General features: G+C 43.1%; 1 protein-coding gene across 1 annotated transcript in view; it reads left to right on the top strand.

Moving 5' to 3' along the window:
* The window catches only part of CACNA1B (calcium voltage-gated channel subunit alpha1 B), a 298,173-nt gene that overhangs the window by 202,396 nt on the left and 78,257 nt on the right, over positions 1 to 17,520 (top strand). The window contains exon 20 of the mRNA XM_072882927.1: positions 15,513 to 16,334. Coding sequence (XP_072739028.1) covers positions 15,513 to 16,334 — 822 coding nt within the window. The remainder of the gene's footprint in view (positions 1 to 15,512; positions 16,335 to 17,520) is intronic.

Genomic DNA, 17,520 nt, shown 5'->3' with positions numbered 1-17,520 from the left:
CAGTTTTGTGACCACAATTGAAAGTGAGTACAAAATTGTGGATTTCTGCTTATTTTGCCTCAAATTGTATCTGCCCAGATCCCTACCTGTCACATTTGTACAGGCAGATAATTAGGCTTACAAATGAACACATTTGAAAGTGCAGTCGATCGCTTCCACATCTACTAACCGCGGCAACATCATGCATGCTGTGTGGGAGCCATCAGCTAACAACATTGCGTGACTTCTTGTTATCTCTGCCTTAGTGCCAGCAAGGTGCTTACAAGGCCACTCACAAAGCTCGCAGGACTTTAGTTTGGAAAAAGAATACGTTAAGGTTAATAGGTTGACAACCGAATGGATAATGACATAGAGGAGAAGGCAAAGGAGAAGTTAGATGTTTTGTGAGAGAGAAGTAGGTGTATGGATGTATTGCTGATATTAATGGATGCATGCCAAAGCAATTTGTTTAATACATAAATACGTCCATAGTGAACTCCAAAGGGACTTAGCAGCTACAGCTTTCAGGTTTGCAGCACCTATCCCTTAGATATCTCTATCCAGTACAATAGGGCTGATGACAGGGAGCCATGGTTAACAGCCAGATATACCCATTACTTCATTTCTTACAGTCTTAAGCTACACAGTGGTCCTGAAGATGGAGCAGATGCCGCGCTGATGGCAAGACCTGTCAGATCCAGCCTCTGAGGCAATTCAGAGCTGGACATGCCAAGAATGAAAAAGTACTCGAGATGCTTGGAAATGGGATTTTTGGCATATGGAAATATCACTGCAAAAAGCAAACGCCTGTAGAGCTTGGGTACCCCTAAGTGGGTGGTGACCAGGGGCTGGGAAAAACTGGGACTGAGCTACCAAAGGCCTGCTGCAAAGGTGGGACTACCCTATCAGTTAGTATTTTTATTTTCTCCTAAGGAATAATTTTTTAGTTTTAGAATTCGATTTTATTTTCATAACATATGAAAATGAATTTCTATAACAACAGGCATCTATAGCATGGATCAATGTTCTGAAAACATCAACGTTTTCTCTACCTGCATCAATCAAAACAGGTGTCTCAGGTGTTAGCAGAGGGCACCATGACTTGCATTTCCTTAGCCATGATGTTCATGATCCCAGCCTGCTTGTCCAACACCCACAGAAGTGATAAAGCCGTCCTGGGGCTGACTCTGGTGAAAAGTCATATCGGTTCTTCAGCTGTTTCACCAGCAAGGTGCTGTGCTTGCTGTTTTGCTTCTTTCCTTTGCAAGTACTACATCAAGGACTGAAAGCGTGTATCTTCCCCTAAGCCTCCTTCCAGGACATTGCATACTCCGTAGTGTTGTATCTGCTCCTCCATCTCTGGCATTTTTCCTGTGTGAATACAGCGTGCACTCGTGATTTGTATGCTCCTGTGCCTGCAGTTTATCTGCACTGGTTCTTCTGCTCTCCTCTGCCATTCAAGCCTCTCTTCAAAACTGAGCTCCAGGAACTGTTCAATTTATTGCATCAGTTGCAAAATGTAATTTCCTGGGCATAAGAAACTGGTCGCTTATTTAGCATGTCATCCTGCTTGGAGGGTCCGAAGAGGTACCTTCACCTTTATATATGCAATAGGCTGCTGCGTGAGCCACAAATTGTTTTGTGGTTGATAGATGGTGAAGCGCTGTGGTGTCATGGGGATCTGTTTTAATAATATACTCACTATTACAGTGGCGTCGAGATATCGTCTGTCTTGCAACTGACTCAAAGTGCTTTATTACAATATTCTACCTGCATTCGGTTTGTAGCTCCTTGATCTCGCAGGATTTCTATGGTTTGTCTTCTGCTCCACCAAAGGGACTTAATGTGAACAGATTTGTCTGAGCGCAGTTCGTTTTTTCACCTGGTGAACTCTATCCTGAATGGGCCTTTTTGTTTTGTGGTTTTTTCAGGATTAAAAGCTAGGATGGTATGTTGTTTTTGTCATTGTTGCAATGTTTGGTTTAAAACAGAATATCTGTTTAACTTGTGTTACTGCGTTTTAATTTGAGTCCATTGTTTCATTCTTATTTTTGTCTTTTTTTTTATTATTTATTTTCTGTTTAGCATTTTCCTTGCTTTGTTGTTTCTGGAGGTGAGTTTCTGGGTTTGTTCAGTTTGCCCAGCATTGTCTTTAAGACCCTCTGTTTCGTACAACATTTAAACCACTCAACCTCTTGAACTGAGCAACTGTACAGACTGACGAGTCTTTAGAGCAAACCATTGGTGCAGCTTCCTCGGCGGCAAGAATAGAGGAGGGGGGGAAAGGGGAATATTACCCAGGTGATGGATGTGCAAAGCACTTTGTGATCCCACTGTAAAGGCACCAGTGGAAGGGAGAGCCATCAGGCTCATCCCTGTGGGTGACACAGAGACCCCAGCGCAAACACAGTTTTATTTTCTGTATTTGCCTAACGCAAAGCCTGAACTCCCTGCATTCGGGTGCCTCCTCCACCTTTTCTATTCCAGCCAGAGATGCACCAATGACACGTACAAAAGGGGCTGTGATAAGCATACTCAGCCCAGCGCAGGCCAGCAGACCAGCCGGAGAGGACACAAGCTGCAGCCCACCCAGCACCCAGAGCCCTTGTATTTTCCAATGGCCTCTCTTCACCTTTTCTTGGGAAAAAGTCTTAAAATAGCAATTGCAACAGCAAGCAAATGCTAAATTTGTAGGAACCTGCTAAGTAGTTAAGCTGAATTGATGCTGAGTGAAACTTTTTGCATTTTGTTACGTATGGGTTTTATTTAATCCCATGTGGTAATGGGTTACAGCTGTAGCCAGACGCAAGGAAATTATTTAAGCAAAGGTATAGGTGTTTAAGCATAGAAAGGTATTTAAGTATAGGGTATGAGTTCTGGATGGCAGGAGAACTTCCCAGATGTTATAGATGAAACTTTGTAGAAAATGGCAGAGACAGTTCATGCAACGTGGGCACCAGACCTAAACACAGTCTATAGAATTGCCTACTACTGTTTTTCAAAGTTACACGTGCTTTCCCAGGACAGCCTTCCAACCTCTAAAGACCTCTTCCTCTCTCCAGGCTCTGACTGGCTTCTGCTGGTCCCTCACATGGTTGTTCAAAGCAGTTTACATTTTAATTGCACACCCACAAGTGGATACTGCCTGTTAATGTGAGCGAGTTGACTACTCATTAGAAAAGTGCCAAGAGCAAATACAGGTGGCACGTTATTTCACACTGACTTCTCGGAGGTGTCTGTCCCTTTTGTACAGGTCTGGGGATGAAGGGGGGAAGTTGCTCTGTTTCTCCAGGACATTTTCCATCTCAGAGGCTCCATATTTTCCTTTTGTCTTGGGAATACTGTGGTCTGTTTCCCAATCCCTGTTGGGCTGCCTGCACCCAACAGGACCCAGCAAGAAGTGTGCCTGAAAACCCAGCCCATGAAACGTCATGTGTTGGTGATGTGTAGACTAGAAGAGGTGTTCTTTTTCTCTTGCTGGCTTGTGATTTCTTCCCTTTCTTTTTTCCCCTGAAGTGTGTTGATGTGTGAGGTACTGTGATTCCTCCCATTAGCTTACCTTTTTGCCCTTGCTGTTGGTGTAACAGTGACTCAGCTGCACCTAAAGACACTTTCTTGTACTCTGTCCCTCATGGATGGTAAGTAGCAGTGAGTAAAGCTCAAGTACTTCTCTCATTTTGATTGGGAAAAGGAGGCTGTCTTTGCTTCATGGCTTTACATCCTGCAGCTCCAGCACAAATTTAGTGAAATTTATGGTTTCAAAAAAGCAGACTCCAGCAATGGAAGCAGAAAAGTGAACCTGGAGTGCTGCAGGACTTGCATAATGTTGGCTGGCCAAGTTACAAGGATATTTGGCAGGATCAGAGCATGGCCTCTGTCCTGCACTGCACCAAAGAAGGCAGGGATAAACACAAAGGTTCATTCAAGCCTCCTGCCGAGGGATGTTGAGATCTGCTTTCAGCAATTAAAAACAACATTTCCACAGGTATTGCACAATGCTGGTGCTGACTCTCAGGTAAATTAGGGCAGCCCAGTATATTCTTCTCCATCGCAAGTTTTCAACTTGTTTTGCCCAAGAAATTTCTTACCTACACTTGAGGCATTTGTGCAGTCAAGGGTTTGTTCTCTGCAGGTTTTAGTTGACATCCTGGGGGTTCAGCATCCAGACAAAGAGTAAAGGGATCCCAAGCTTGAGAAACCTGGAAGCAATAATTTTCCTGGCAAACAAGCAGGGCATGCCAACCCCACTTTGACTCTTGCTCCCATTTCATTTGGCACTGTACAAATATAGAAATACTGAAGTTTAGGCAAAATGCTTTACCTGACTGTTCAGCAGCTTATTTGCTCCAAGCAAAACTTTTACGATGCCTTTCATAATTTCTCTTATATTCATTCCAGGTTGCTTGACCTCTGGATCATTGTGTTATATACTTTAGCTGGGCCAACATTTCTGTTCAGAATAATCCATTAATTTTACGTAAATGTATATTTAAAACTCCACTTATATAATATCCAAAGAACATTAGATTTTAACTGGACCTTCTAGCTTGCTAGTATTGATTGTTAACAGATTAAAACTCTTATGGAAGCAGGAGAAAAAAGGCTGCAACTGAAAAGGCAAATTCAGGAGGTGAAGGGATTTTATTTTCAGTCTTGGAGAGGGTTCTTTGGATGATGTAGACTTATAAAAATTACTGTTGATAACTATGAAAAAATTAGTGCCTCAAGCCAAGATCTATCAAGATATTTAGAATCCAGTTTTTCTGTAGATTCCCTGCCAAAGGAAGAATAAACTCTTTTTCTGTGTAATTCAGCGATTTCCGTATTTAGAACCCCCTGTGTATAACAGTGTTTATACAAACACTGGATGGACGAGAATCTACAAAATTACTTGTGAACTGAAACAAGCTCTTTTCAATAACTTGTAATCCCCTGCCTAAGCTGCAGCAGACCTATGGTTTTTAGACACGGTGAGCCGTATTCGGATGATCTGAGCTCAGGCACATCCCTGTGCCTGTCAGAGGAGAGAGGTAGGTGTCTCTGAAGAGCAAATCTGAGGCAGGGACTGAGCACAAGCAGCCTGGCACCAGCTGCTGGGGCTCAGGTGGATTTTGGTTCTCTGGATGTGGCCTAGGGTCCTCCCTCCAGCACGTGCTCTTCTCTGTGCTAAGGCTTCTCCCTCATGTCACAGGGCCAGAGTGGGAATTAGCATCCTGCTCCCACTTGGAAATAATTATTTGCAGCACAGCTGTAAAAGCAATCACCACCTGTTTCTACAAAGACCTCTACCCTGAGGTCCTAAAGATGACTTCTGCAGAGGACTTTCATTGTGTGAGTATAGCATATGGAGGCATAAAGTCCTAATATCATCGTGTGGCTTTTGGTTTACCTTTTAATTTTTTTCCCTTTTGGTTCTGTTTTTGATTCTTTGGTTGTTTCCCTGTTAACTAGAAGGTGATGTGTCTGTGGCTTCCACACTTTCTGAAGCTTGCCTGGTCTCCTACCAAGATGCACGCTGCAGTCTGCATTCAATAGGACACAGCCTGTATGAGTCTCCTCCCAATGTCTTTTATGGTTTCTCTTCTCTTGTTTTTTGGTTTGGTTTTTTTTTTCTTTTCTCACTTTTTGTTTTCTTTGTTTGTTTTGTTTTTGCATGTGCAGTTTTGTAAAGCAAACTCGAGGTACTGTATCTCGCAGCTCGTCAGTCTCCAGCGTAAATTCACCGTGAGTTGCTCTCTGTTACAATATTCAGTAAATGGATTTATGATATATCTCTCTATATTTATAAACCTCCCTCTTTCCCCTTCTCCTGATGCCTTCGCTCCCCCCTTGTTTTTTTCCAAAAATCATTCCCATCATTGTGGAAAGCCTCCAGACCAACATACGGTGGAAGGACTGGAAGGTGTGCAACATTGCCATATAATGCTTGTGATTTGATCGTGAGCAACTCTGTAGTGTTTTGCACAATGACTGTGATTTTTCCCCCCCTTCCTTCCTTCATTTTTCTCCCATCCCCTTAATTATTTTCCTTTGTTCCTTCCTTAACTATTTTCCCTCTTCTCCCCTCTGCCCTCATTTGATGGTTCGTCTCGTTCTCACTTGTATTTTTGTTCTCTGTGTTTATTATGTCCTGGGCTGATGGCTTTGATGTTCCACCGGTGTTTGCACTTATGGTTCAATAGGAGAACAAGGGCCCACCATGAGTGCACTCTAAATGAAAGCTGGAGGAGGACTTTACAAGAAACTTCTGGAAACAGGGTGCAAGTTAGACCAAATTGGAAAACTCAGCATAAACATCCATGAGAAACTCACACTCATGAGAGCGCTGGTTATGCCTGTGCTCTCTGACCTTCTCGAGCTGGAGCTTAAAGCTACAGATACTGTAAAAATGAGGCACTCGGCAAGCTCCTATGTACCCGTGGTTGAGCAAACACAGTGGTAGACCTTCCATTCACTCCACGCACTTCCTAACAAACCAATCTTGCTGGCTTTGCTGTGAATCACGGGTGCGCTTTGACACCGATGCAGGTTTGTAGAAAATACCATTGTTCCCTGTCGACTAATACAACAAAACTCATCATCAGCTTCTCATCAACCCATCTTAGTGTCGTTGCTTTGGGTTATACTTTTACCATTTGACGTTAACTTTCTTCTTTAATGCTTTTGGAGAGACAAGTAAGTGCAATTCAAACGCACGTGGGTTTGTCCTTACATGCACCATAGCAGGTACCAAAGGCACGGTGAAGCAAAGGAGATTTTCCACCAGCTTCCTGACATCTTCCTTTTTCCCTGGGTGTTTTGGGGGTCCTTATCCAGTGGTGGATCTCAGGCATGTTTGTATTAAAAATATGCTGATATGACGTGTGACTTTAGCTTCTGTGACCATGACTGAACTTTTGCGACTGCAAAAGTAGGTGTGTCATATCTGTGCTAAGGTCTGAGATCTCACGGCGTTGGGACAGTGAAAATTAGGGGAGTAGACTAGACTGAGGCAGCTTTTGGTTCGTTTCTTCCAATGGATTTCCTGGCTGCCGGGAGTCTTGACAGGCGGAAAGGTGTGGAGAGAGGTCTGCTGCCCTTTGGGTGTCTCTCACCCTGCCATACCCCTGACAGAAGGGAGGGGATGGTTAAAGGTGGTGATGGACGAGAGGTGCTGCCGAGCTGCCTTCTCCCCAGTACTTGAATTCACTCCAGCAGAAGTTCCACCAAACCGCTCTGAGGCAATGTTTGCACAGTTAGGAATAAAGCCTGAAAGAAAGAAGAATCTAGCCCCTTTTCCAAACTTCCAGGGACAGACTGCCTTTTAGAAAGATTAAATCAAATTTCAGGTACTACAACCCTTTTGGAAGGAGGATTTGCCCACATTTGGAGGCATTTGCCATTGACATGTGTTGCTAACTCCCCACCAGCAATAAAGACGGTATAATAGAGGCTTCTTTTGCTGAGATGACTCACATCTGTTCTCTGAACAGAATACATTTTTACTGCAAAAAGCTGTAACTGAGGATTCTCATCCTCTTTAACATTTCTATGCACAGTCTGGGCAGTAATTTGTAATTTCCTATGCAAACCAAGACTGTTTTTGACAGATGAGCTGAGTGTGCATTTTCTTCTCTGTGGGTATCTAAAGAGCATTTCCCCACCAAAATCCTGTGTTTTGATTAAATAAATGACTAGACCTCATAACAGTGTGCAATATATAAAAGTAGCAGCCATCACAGAGTATCAGTAAAGCCCCCCTGAAGTGTACAGACATCTGAAGGTCTCATTTACTCAGTGTAAATGTCACCATTAGAAATGTGTTTTTTATTTTAAATTCAAATAGATAAACTGGAACAACTCCTCTTAGGAACATGCAGGTGCCATGGACTCCCGTTCCCTGCATGAATATTAGTATAGGTTCAGGATGCCTTTATATCTCTCTGTTTCTACCCACAGAGAGTGCTATTGCTGTAATTATACTGAAAGATAAGTGGTCTAATTTTTGTGCACAGATGAAAGTTGAACAGTAATCTACTAATCTAAAAGAGCTTTTAAAAGATGCAAAAAATCCCTGTTCCTTTTTCTCCCTTAGGTTGCTCAAACAGCATAAAGTACCATGTGCCTTTAATATCAGTAAGAACCAGGATCTGCAAAACCATGGTCATCTGTTCTGAAAGAACAAAACTTATTCAAAAATCTTTTGAGATACAGAGGGTTGGCTTTTTTCCCCATATTCTGTCTTTGATTATTTTTCTAAAAAAATTTCTAAATTGGTAAGAAAATAAGGACAAAATACTGGAGCTAGTTTCTTAAAAATAAATTTTAAAAGTAATTAAAAAAAAATCAAGGTGAGTCATTTTCTTGTGCTAATTCCAGGCTTTGATGCTATAACAAATTTATGATACAAGCAATGCAAGCAGTATGAAATCCATTTTTAATTCACTGAGGAGAGGTAGTTAAATACAGATATGCTCTATTTCTTTAAGCAGATCAACATTTATCTAAAATACATACTGAAGTTGCCAACTAATTTATATGTACATAGGTGATGACACACAGCTAAGTGAATAATTATGTTGTATTTTTCCAATAGTATGTATTTAAGAGTTATGGGATGTTGAATTTTCACATGAATCTTTATATTGCCATGGATGATGAAATCCCAAACAATGTGTTTGGTAACTTGAGGTTTTCTTTGTAGTGCTATTGTTTATTGTTTATTTCTAATAGGATCCAGAGGTGTCAGTCATTGCTTGGGCATGAAAAATGACATGTTCTTAAGGCATTTTCTAGAATGGTAAATAAAGCAAAAGCCAGTGTTTCACAAGCTGGGGATTTTTTTTCCATAAGTGCTGAATACCTGCACCTGACACAGATATTTTTGTGTTTTGTTGTTGGTTTTTTTTTCCCCCAGAACAAAAGTTGGTTTTCTTTGAGCTGCTCTTTCCCACCCCAACCATCACAGTATGTCTCTGCTGCATCCATCCGGCTGTAGACAAGCTGATAGCGTGCAGAGGGAAATGAAAAAGCTTAAATATCTCTGACCAGAATGAATTTGTCATTTGCCATCCAAGAACCCAAATTGTTCTTGATCTTTATCGCTTGCTTTTGTATATTCACTGTCTGGGCCATCTGCTTTATTTCCATCCTCATAGTGCAAAAAAGGGGGCTGTGACTTCATTCCCTGATGTGTTTTGTCTTGTTTTTTATCAAAAGCCTGGAGCTCACGGTGGGACTTTGGCCATAACAGAGTCTGGTCTGGGCCGTTGCAGTGTAACTGCCAGAATGTCTTCTGGAGAGTGTGCCATGAACACTTCAGAGGAAAAATATAATTTAAAGTAAAAGTAATTTGACTGGATTTTAGGAGAACTTAATGGTTCCACATATTTAACCTCAGTGGTTTTTGTTAAATCAGGCCATAGCGATGTGGCTTTTAACTTTCATTTTTTTAAAATTTTACTTTTAACTGTCTCACCCTGTTATTTATTACTGAGTATGCAATTAGTTGATCACAATTCACACCTGAAATACCAAACAGATCTTGAAGTCTGAAAAGGGATCTTGTGCCTAATGATAGCAATATAACTTGAGACAGAATAAATATTTTCTGGCATTTTCTTAAGATCAGAATGTGCATAAAGCTAAGCCTCATATTTATACTTCTGGGATTAGTATGTGATGTACTTTTACCGAAAACAATTAGAAAATTCTTCTTATTAGAGCAATAGGGAGCAGCACGCAGGATGGTGAGTTATGGTTGAGCAAAATCATTCTGTTCTTCTTGTGAAAAAACTCAAGCTGAAAGCAGTAAAACTTTTGCTACGTTAACACCAGGAAGCTTTGGCTTGGATGAACTTTGCATCGCTTCAGAGCTGTACAAAAACAAGTGACGCAGCTGTCTTCAGACTCCAAGCAGCAGCATATAACGATTTCTACTGCTCTTAAGTGGCCATGGACACCTCATGGGAGTGGTAACTAAACGCTAGAGCTTTCCTAACTTTTGTTCTGATACACACCTTGGAAACTTTCTGGCTCTACAGTGGCCAAAGGCCCCAGCTGAAGGGCTTGCAGCTGTGAGCCATGCATGCCCATGTGCTCAGTGACTCCCAAAAGACCTGCAAGGGTGCTCAGCTCTGTCCCCCTCTGGCATCTCAGCTTCCTCCTCCTGCTGAGACCAATTACCTGTGTCCGCAGTTCTCCGAGTATCCTGTATCCGCAGTTCTCCGAATTTTCTAAAAGAGCAGGTAAAGGGAGTGGAAATTCAATGTGAGGATGACAATATGTACTTAATGCAAAATGTGGCATTTAGTGAACTTTCTCAATCTAAGAAGTTGGCATCTATGATAGTTTGAAAGGCATTTCAAATTTCAGAAGCAAGTTTCTGAACGTAAGGATCGATATATGGCCAGTATTATATTAGGCTTAGACCACATGCAAAATTTAAAGTTTCTAGCTAATAGACATTAGGAGAAATACTATGAAAGAAAACGTTTTCTTTCTGAGAAACTGCAATATCAAAAATTCTAATATATAAAAATAAAATCAAATTCAAGAATAATATTGGAAGAGACTGGGCAGCATTTTCTGCAAGGGTCCTTGGTAATGGCATTTCTGTGATGCACACTGTTGCACCAGCTCGGTGGGAGAGCACAGTGCATCTCCTGGGAGAGCTCAGGCGGGAGATGTAGCTCATAAAGAAGAAAAAGTGCTAAAGCACCCAAGTGGCAACTCCCAGGGTCAGTGGCAAAGCAAATTTAAACACTAGTGGTGAGTTCATATGGAAGAAAATTGTTTTATCAAACCAAACAGAGATAAAACATTCTGCTTTGTGCATGCCTACCCCAAACTAACATGCTTCATTGTATTTTCCAAGTGGAAAATTGAAATATGGAGAGAGCTTCTCCAAGTTTATGAAGAGAAAATATTATTTTAGTGGAAAGGTTTTTTGCATTGCATTTTTTGTTGAAACTGTATTTTAACAAGACATTCCCTTTCATCTGTAATCAGAACATATTCTTTCAAACCCACAATCTAATATGTAGGTATTTTTAACATCAAATTGTTATGTTCACAGTCAGCTTTCATTCATTATTTACTAAAGCAAAATTTTAAGGATTGCATTTATGTAACTGATTAAACCAGTAGTTCTGGGAAGCAAAGTGCCATTAACTGAAGCAGTGTTTTAAAAGGTTATGATAAAAAAATCTTTAATCATTAAGGAATACCCTAAGATTAGAATACGACTAAAAATACACTTTACTTTCTTGAACAATCTACACAGTGACTGGTTGCATTTTTTATTTATACCAATATTAGTCACTGATTCATTAATATGAATTTTATTTGATTCTATGTGAATTGTGTGGTTTTCTTTCTAGCCACAGGCAGGAGTTGTTTGATTGCTGGCTTCTTAATCCAAGCAAAACCAGTGGAGCTACTCAGAGAAGCGTATTAGCAGTAGTATCTACTACAACATTGCAAGCCTAGAGGACCTGAAAACTGAGTATATTCCCAGTACCCTTCAGAGTTTAAAATATTCTGTAGACAGAAAATAGGGATGGGAAGTAATTGTAAAGGAAGTGAATTAACATTAATCTTTGTACTATGTCTGTAAATCAGAAGTGATTATTGCAATGTTCTTAATGGATTCAGAAGGATTTCAAGAAGCAAACAGTGAACAGGATTTCAGATAAGGAGTTGGCTTCATAAATACATAGTTTTCTCTTGTGGAAAAAATACTAGTTATCACAAAGGTTCATTTTTTTTATGAGTTTGAACAAGTCATGCTATGCTGCAGCATATCATGCTTGTACTGTAGATTGTTTGCGTCTGCCCCAATTCATGCAGCCCTCAATAATTAACTGGACCAAACGCTGGAGGAAGCAGAGGAAATTATTTTGCCCTGTCTATGTTTTTCCATCTCTTCTGCAATTCTTTGTGTTGTGTGTGTAGGCACCGTATCCTCATAGGCAGGCAGTTGTAATGAAACTGTGTTTTGCTTTAAGGTGACATTCCTGTTGTGTCATAAGTAAGTTCAAAAGCTCTCCTCTGCAAAGAATTACAGCAGAGCAACAGGAGAGGAGAAGCTGTCACATATGTCCATGCTCAGTTGCTGTGGGAACTTGTAGAAAGTGAGAGTCAGATAGATTTAGTTGGACAAGCAGACGACACATTCCCTCCAGTTGCTGCCGCTTTGGCTCTGAAAACCCTAAACACTGTCCCCAGAGGGACCAGCCTGCTCAGTTGCTTTACTTCCACTTCCTACAGCAGACTTTATGCGCACTGTCACTTGCTCCTGATGTTCTTGACTGGTTTGAATACGATAATGAGCTTGCAGGCAGGCGTCACGTTTTCCTGATTGTGTTTTTACTGTGCTTCGTATATTTTCTGATTATTTTTTTTTTTTGGTGTGTCTTTTCATGTAGATAAAAGAAAGGATGCAGTCATTACTTCTGAGCCTCCTGCTCTTTGACTTGTCAGTAACCAAAGCCAGCGGGTGGCTGTGTGTTGTAGTCTTTTGGCAATCACCTCCGCTACTCGTGTCAACGTTAAGGATGCATCTCATTTCTAGATGCTGAGAAATTCGAGTCTGTAATGTCAGTGTCTGTTTTAAGGAAGTGATTTTAGCAAAATAAGCTTGCTTAATATGTGCATTACTTGGTTTCTTCAGGTTCTCAGTGGTGTATGTATCTGGTAGCACCTTTCAGTTAGCCGTGAGTGAAGCACAGGGGAAGCTTTAGCACCTCAGAGATAATTTAAAGACTGATTTATGTTCTTGGTGTAACCGAAACACAACTAAAAAACCCCTCCTGAAGTGAAGCATCTTGTGTCAGAGCTAGCAGGTTCTGAGTGTCTCCTCTGCACTGTGTGATGAGTACCAGCTCTGCATCCTCAACCTTCCTCCTCACCACATCCAGTCTGATCTAGGAGATTTTCTTTATATGTTGGTTTTGATGGGCTCAGCATAGACACTGATGGAGAGGCTGCATCCGTGAAATTTGTCTGATGATTTATTGTGTATTTTACTTTGGAGAGTCTCTGCAGGGAGGCTGGGGCTTTGCGTCCCACCCCTGCATGGTGCCTGTCCCATGGAAATGGAGCACAGGATGGTGCATGGGGAGTAGGCAGTTGTGCTCTTCTCTGTGCTCTTGGTTTGTAGATAAATTGAAGGCTTCAGTCAGCGTAAGGGCAGTTTCCCAACTCTAATTTGTTATTACTAGTTATCACTTCAGTGTTGACAGGTTGCTCTGGCTGTTCAAAGCACAAAACAGAAGCTGGTCCCCACCCCGAGGACTTTCATTATGGAGTGAGAAATGTCCCCTAAGAACAAATGCATTTGGTGCCCTGCACCGAGGCAGCACTCTGGGAGCTCAGACATGCACATACACATCCCTAAGCTGTCTTGTTTCCCTAAGCCTGTGTGCTAAAGAGGAGGTTCATTTTTGTAGGCCAGTTTGGTTTAGCAGAGCTAGATGTGGAGCACTGCAGAGCAAGGCACCCCATCCATCCAGGACACCCGTCCCAGGCAGCTCCGTCTCTCTGTGCCTATCTCTGCTGACTGTGGAGAGCTGCAAATGCAGAGCACGTGGCTTCTCATGGGAAATCCTTGTACGGGGCAGCAGGTCTGGATAGTCAGAGGCTTTGCATGTTACTCATTAATTCCTTCTATGATAGCATTTCAAACTTTCGTAATGTTGAACTAAAAAGAAATGGCAAGTTATTGCCTGGTGTGATGAGGCTGTTCATCCTTGTGCCAGGGATCACTAGGACAGCTTGGGGGGTGCTCTCCCTAATGAGGAGCTTGCTCTCCCTTTGATGTGGGATTTTTGGTGAGCGGGGCTCTAAGCTATGTCCCCACTACCTTCTGGTATCATTTACGTTTAGAACTGTGATTTTTGTCACCCGTTCCTCTGTTGCAGTGTAAATGGGGCACTCAGCTGCTGGAAAATTAGTCCAGAATGTGCCTTTTGGGAACGAGGGATGTAGATTTTTAGTTTTGATGATTAGCTCTGCTCACTCTGATTTCTGGATTAAATCAGATTCCTTCACATCTGCCTGGGTGCCCTCATCCCATCTGCAGTGAGCATTTAAGTAGGTTTTTTGCCTCTTTAGCAGAACCAGGCAGCAGCACCCTCCTTAAAGAACCGATCCCCCAGCAGAGCTCAGAGATGCAAAGCCTTTCTGACAGCTCCCACTGTGCTACATGAGCCTGTCTGAATGCTGCCTCCCCCAGGGTCTGTGCACAGAGACAGACCCTGACCGTCCGAATCAGCACATACACACGCAAAAGCCGCTTTCTTCTATTGTCAGGGGAGCCCAGAAAGTACGTAAGGAAAATGCGTCTACCTCTCTTGTGGGCTCTGCGTTAAGTGCTGGAGGTCGGTGAGCCCCACGCAGCCCCTCTGGCTGCACAGGTCAGACTAATGTGTGGCAAATGGAGACATCTGAGCAGGCTGGTGGAAGGAAAATGATTTTCCTCTCTTTGTTAGAAGACGTTTCATTAAGGAAGACAATGGGTGCTGATCCTCCACCAGCCTAAATCCAGAACTCCACCGTGGAAGCCAGTGGGTTTACTTTGGTTTTATGCAAAAGCATAACTTGACTTGCAGTCCTTAGGAGGAAAGAAAAAAAGCCGTCCCTTCCTTCATTGGCTAGGTAGGTGACCTATTGCATGTGGTGGTCAGAAACCAAGCGCTGTGCTGAAAAATCAAAGCATTAAGGCAGTGGAGGTATCCTCATCATAATAGATGATAGAGACAGAAAAGAGCAGGTCTATTCAGGGGATAAAGGTGCTTTCATCACATCTGCATCTACATGTGACTCTCCTAGTCTCTGGGGTCTTTTCACGGTACACAGAACAGTTTTCCTTTCTTACTTGTACTTTTCCAGACTCCGGTGCTGCTTGGGCTGGATGGTCCGTCCTCACCTCAGAAGGATGCTACGGGTTTAGAGCAACAGCTCTCCTGTCCCATTAGCTGACAGGGCAGTGCAGCCTGGAAAGTGACCCCTCTGGCTGGCTGTAAGGGGAAGGGGCTGGTGGCAGGGCGCTCAGGCTCGGATCCTCAGGGGCAGATTTCATTTCCGCTTGCTCCTCCTGCCAATCTAACTTCTCTTGCTCACCGCTAATTTGCTCATCCAGACGTTTCCAGGTGGGGAGAAAGGTGCTGTTAATTGTGGGGAAGCTTTGTAGACTGTTTAAAAGCTCTAGCTGTGCTATACAATTTTTGTGCACAGAGATTTTAACCCTTCAGACTATACCTGAGGCTTCCAAGGGTGGTGGCCATGTTTTAGGAATCAAGATAACTCCTTTCCAGAGGGCCTGTTTCATAGTGCCTAACGCGTGTGGGGGCAAACTAACACTGATGAACCTGCTGGCTTTCCCTGCTCATGTTCTCTGCCAGCCATTCTCTCTCCATTCCTATAATTTCTTTGGCTCAACCTCTAATCCCCCATCTCAGCTGAAAATTTCCCTCCTCTTTTTTTTTTTGGTTGCTTTTTAGGGAATTGGTGCAAAGTTGGATACTAACTTTTCACCTTCCTCCCCTCCTTAGCAAGCAGCAGAACTCCTCCAAATCCAAGTCCGTTTGGGAGCAGAGGACCAGCCAGATCCGGATGCACAATTTCCGAGCCAGCTGCGAGGCGTTGTACAACGAGCTGGATCCAGAGGAGCGGGTGCGTTACGCTACCACCCTTCACATCAGGCCGGACATGAAGACTCATTTGGATCGGCCGCTGGTGGTAGAGCCGAGGGGCGAAGGGAGGAACAACATCAGCAAGCTGAGCCCCGTGGATGTGCAGGAGGTGGAGCAGACCAAAGTCAGCTCTACTGATGGGGCAGAAGCTCCACGAAAGCACCACCGGCATCGGGATAAGGACAAACTGGGAGAGCAAGAGAAGGGTGATGTGACCAAGGATGAGAACGGGGAATCTGGCGCCAACAGTAAGGAGGAGCGGCACAGGCAGCACAGGAGCCGCAGCAAGGAAGTGGAAGGGGGGAGTAAGGAAGGGAAAACTGATCGCAACAGGAGTCAGGAAGGGGGAAAGAGGCACCATCGCCGAGGGTCGGTGGAAGAAGGTGCTGAGAAGGAGCACCGTAGGCATCGGACTCACCGGCACTCTGCTGAACGGCAAGGCAAGGAAGGCAATGGGACGATCAACGGGGCCAGGAGCGAGCGGCGTTCCCGACACCGAGGAGGGTCGAGGTCTGGGAACCGGGAGGGAGAGCCCGGGTCCAAGGGTGAGAATGGAGAAGAGCCTCACAGACGGCACAGGTTCAGGAACAGGGCACTGTCGACGTACGATTCAGTGGAGAAGGAGAACGGGGAGAAGGAGGGGGAGGCTGGCGAGAAGGAGCACCGGAATCATCAGCCCAAGTGAGTGAGTGCTGCGTGGCTGGGCTCGTCCCTGGGACAGCTCAGGGGGCACGAGACCCCAGACACATTTCAGGAAATTACTTGTTCCCCTCCCTGTGGCATTCCCTACTGTTCTTGCACTCACACCAGCTACCACCATAACCTGCAGTTCCGTTTTGCTTAAATCAGTAATGACAGAGGCTACCAAAGATTGTTGTGGTCCATGATGGCCCATAGAATAGCTCAGTTTTAAGGAAAGAAATATCCTTGATGTAAATACCAACAGACCCTCTAGGACATAAAATGGAGCAGAGAATTTCACAGCCTCTGTTTCTGAGGGACATATTTTTAAATGGCATCCAGTCTTGCTTATAGCCCTTTGGTTTTCTTTTTTTTTTATGATGAGCCTGTCAGCTGCATCACCAGTTGTTACAGCACGTGGCTTCTTCCATTAAGAACAATGATGAACCCCATTTGGTTTAATTCTCATGTAAGTCAAGTGAGAAAAATAGTACTCGTGAAGCATTTAGAGTAGTTAATAAAGAAGGATAGATTGCCTTTTCAGCTTTATTAGTCTGATGGAAAAGAAATTTCACTGGGATTCTTTAGAATAGAGTTCATGTCACCATGGAGAGCTGTGAGTGGCACTGAGATAATTTTCCTGTCTATATTATCTTCCTTTCAGATGGATTTCAAAACACTTTGCATACTGTTTAGTTTGATCATGTGCACAAGCTCACTTTCCTCCTCACTGAAATATAGCCACTGCTGCAGAGGAATGCAGAAACTATTTAGCCACTTACAGCAACATTACAGAGTGGTTTAGGACTGGAAAAGAGAATCACCAAATTTAAATAAGGCCTGTGGAGCACATTAAGAAGCAGAATGTCAGACTTCATTCAGAAACCAGCTAATGCTGGAAAGCTAATGTCACTGTTACATGCGAGTGCCATGTGGTCCTTGCTTATGAACCTCAGTTCTGAGTCTCATTAAATTGAATAAAGTGACGTTCAGTGGAATAGTTCCTTTTAATGTTGTACTTGGATGTTGGTTCAGAAGGTCTCGGAGGAAAAGGTCACATACTGCGCTATCAGTAAGTTGTCCTGCAGTCTGTGACTTTTCTGCAAAGGACTTCCATGAAGAAAACAATCTCTGAAACCTAGCAGGAGGTGCAGCATCAGGGTACATATGTTCTTCTTGGGCCACA

This window comes from Ciconia boyciana, chromosome 18 (assembly GCF_034638445.1).
Source record: "Ciconia boyciana chromosome 18, ASM3463844v1, whole genome shotgun sequence".
In the NCBI taxonomy this organism is placed as follows: Eukaryota; Metazoa; Chordata; class Aves; order Ciconiiformes; family Ciconiidae; genus Ciconia; species Ciconia boyciana.
This window is presented reverse-complemented; position numbering and strand designations above follow the sequence as displayed.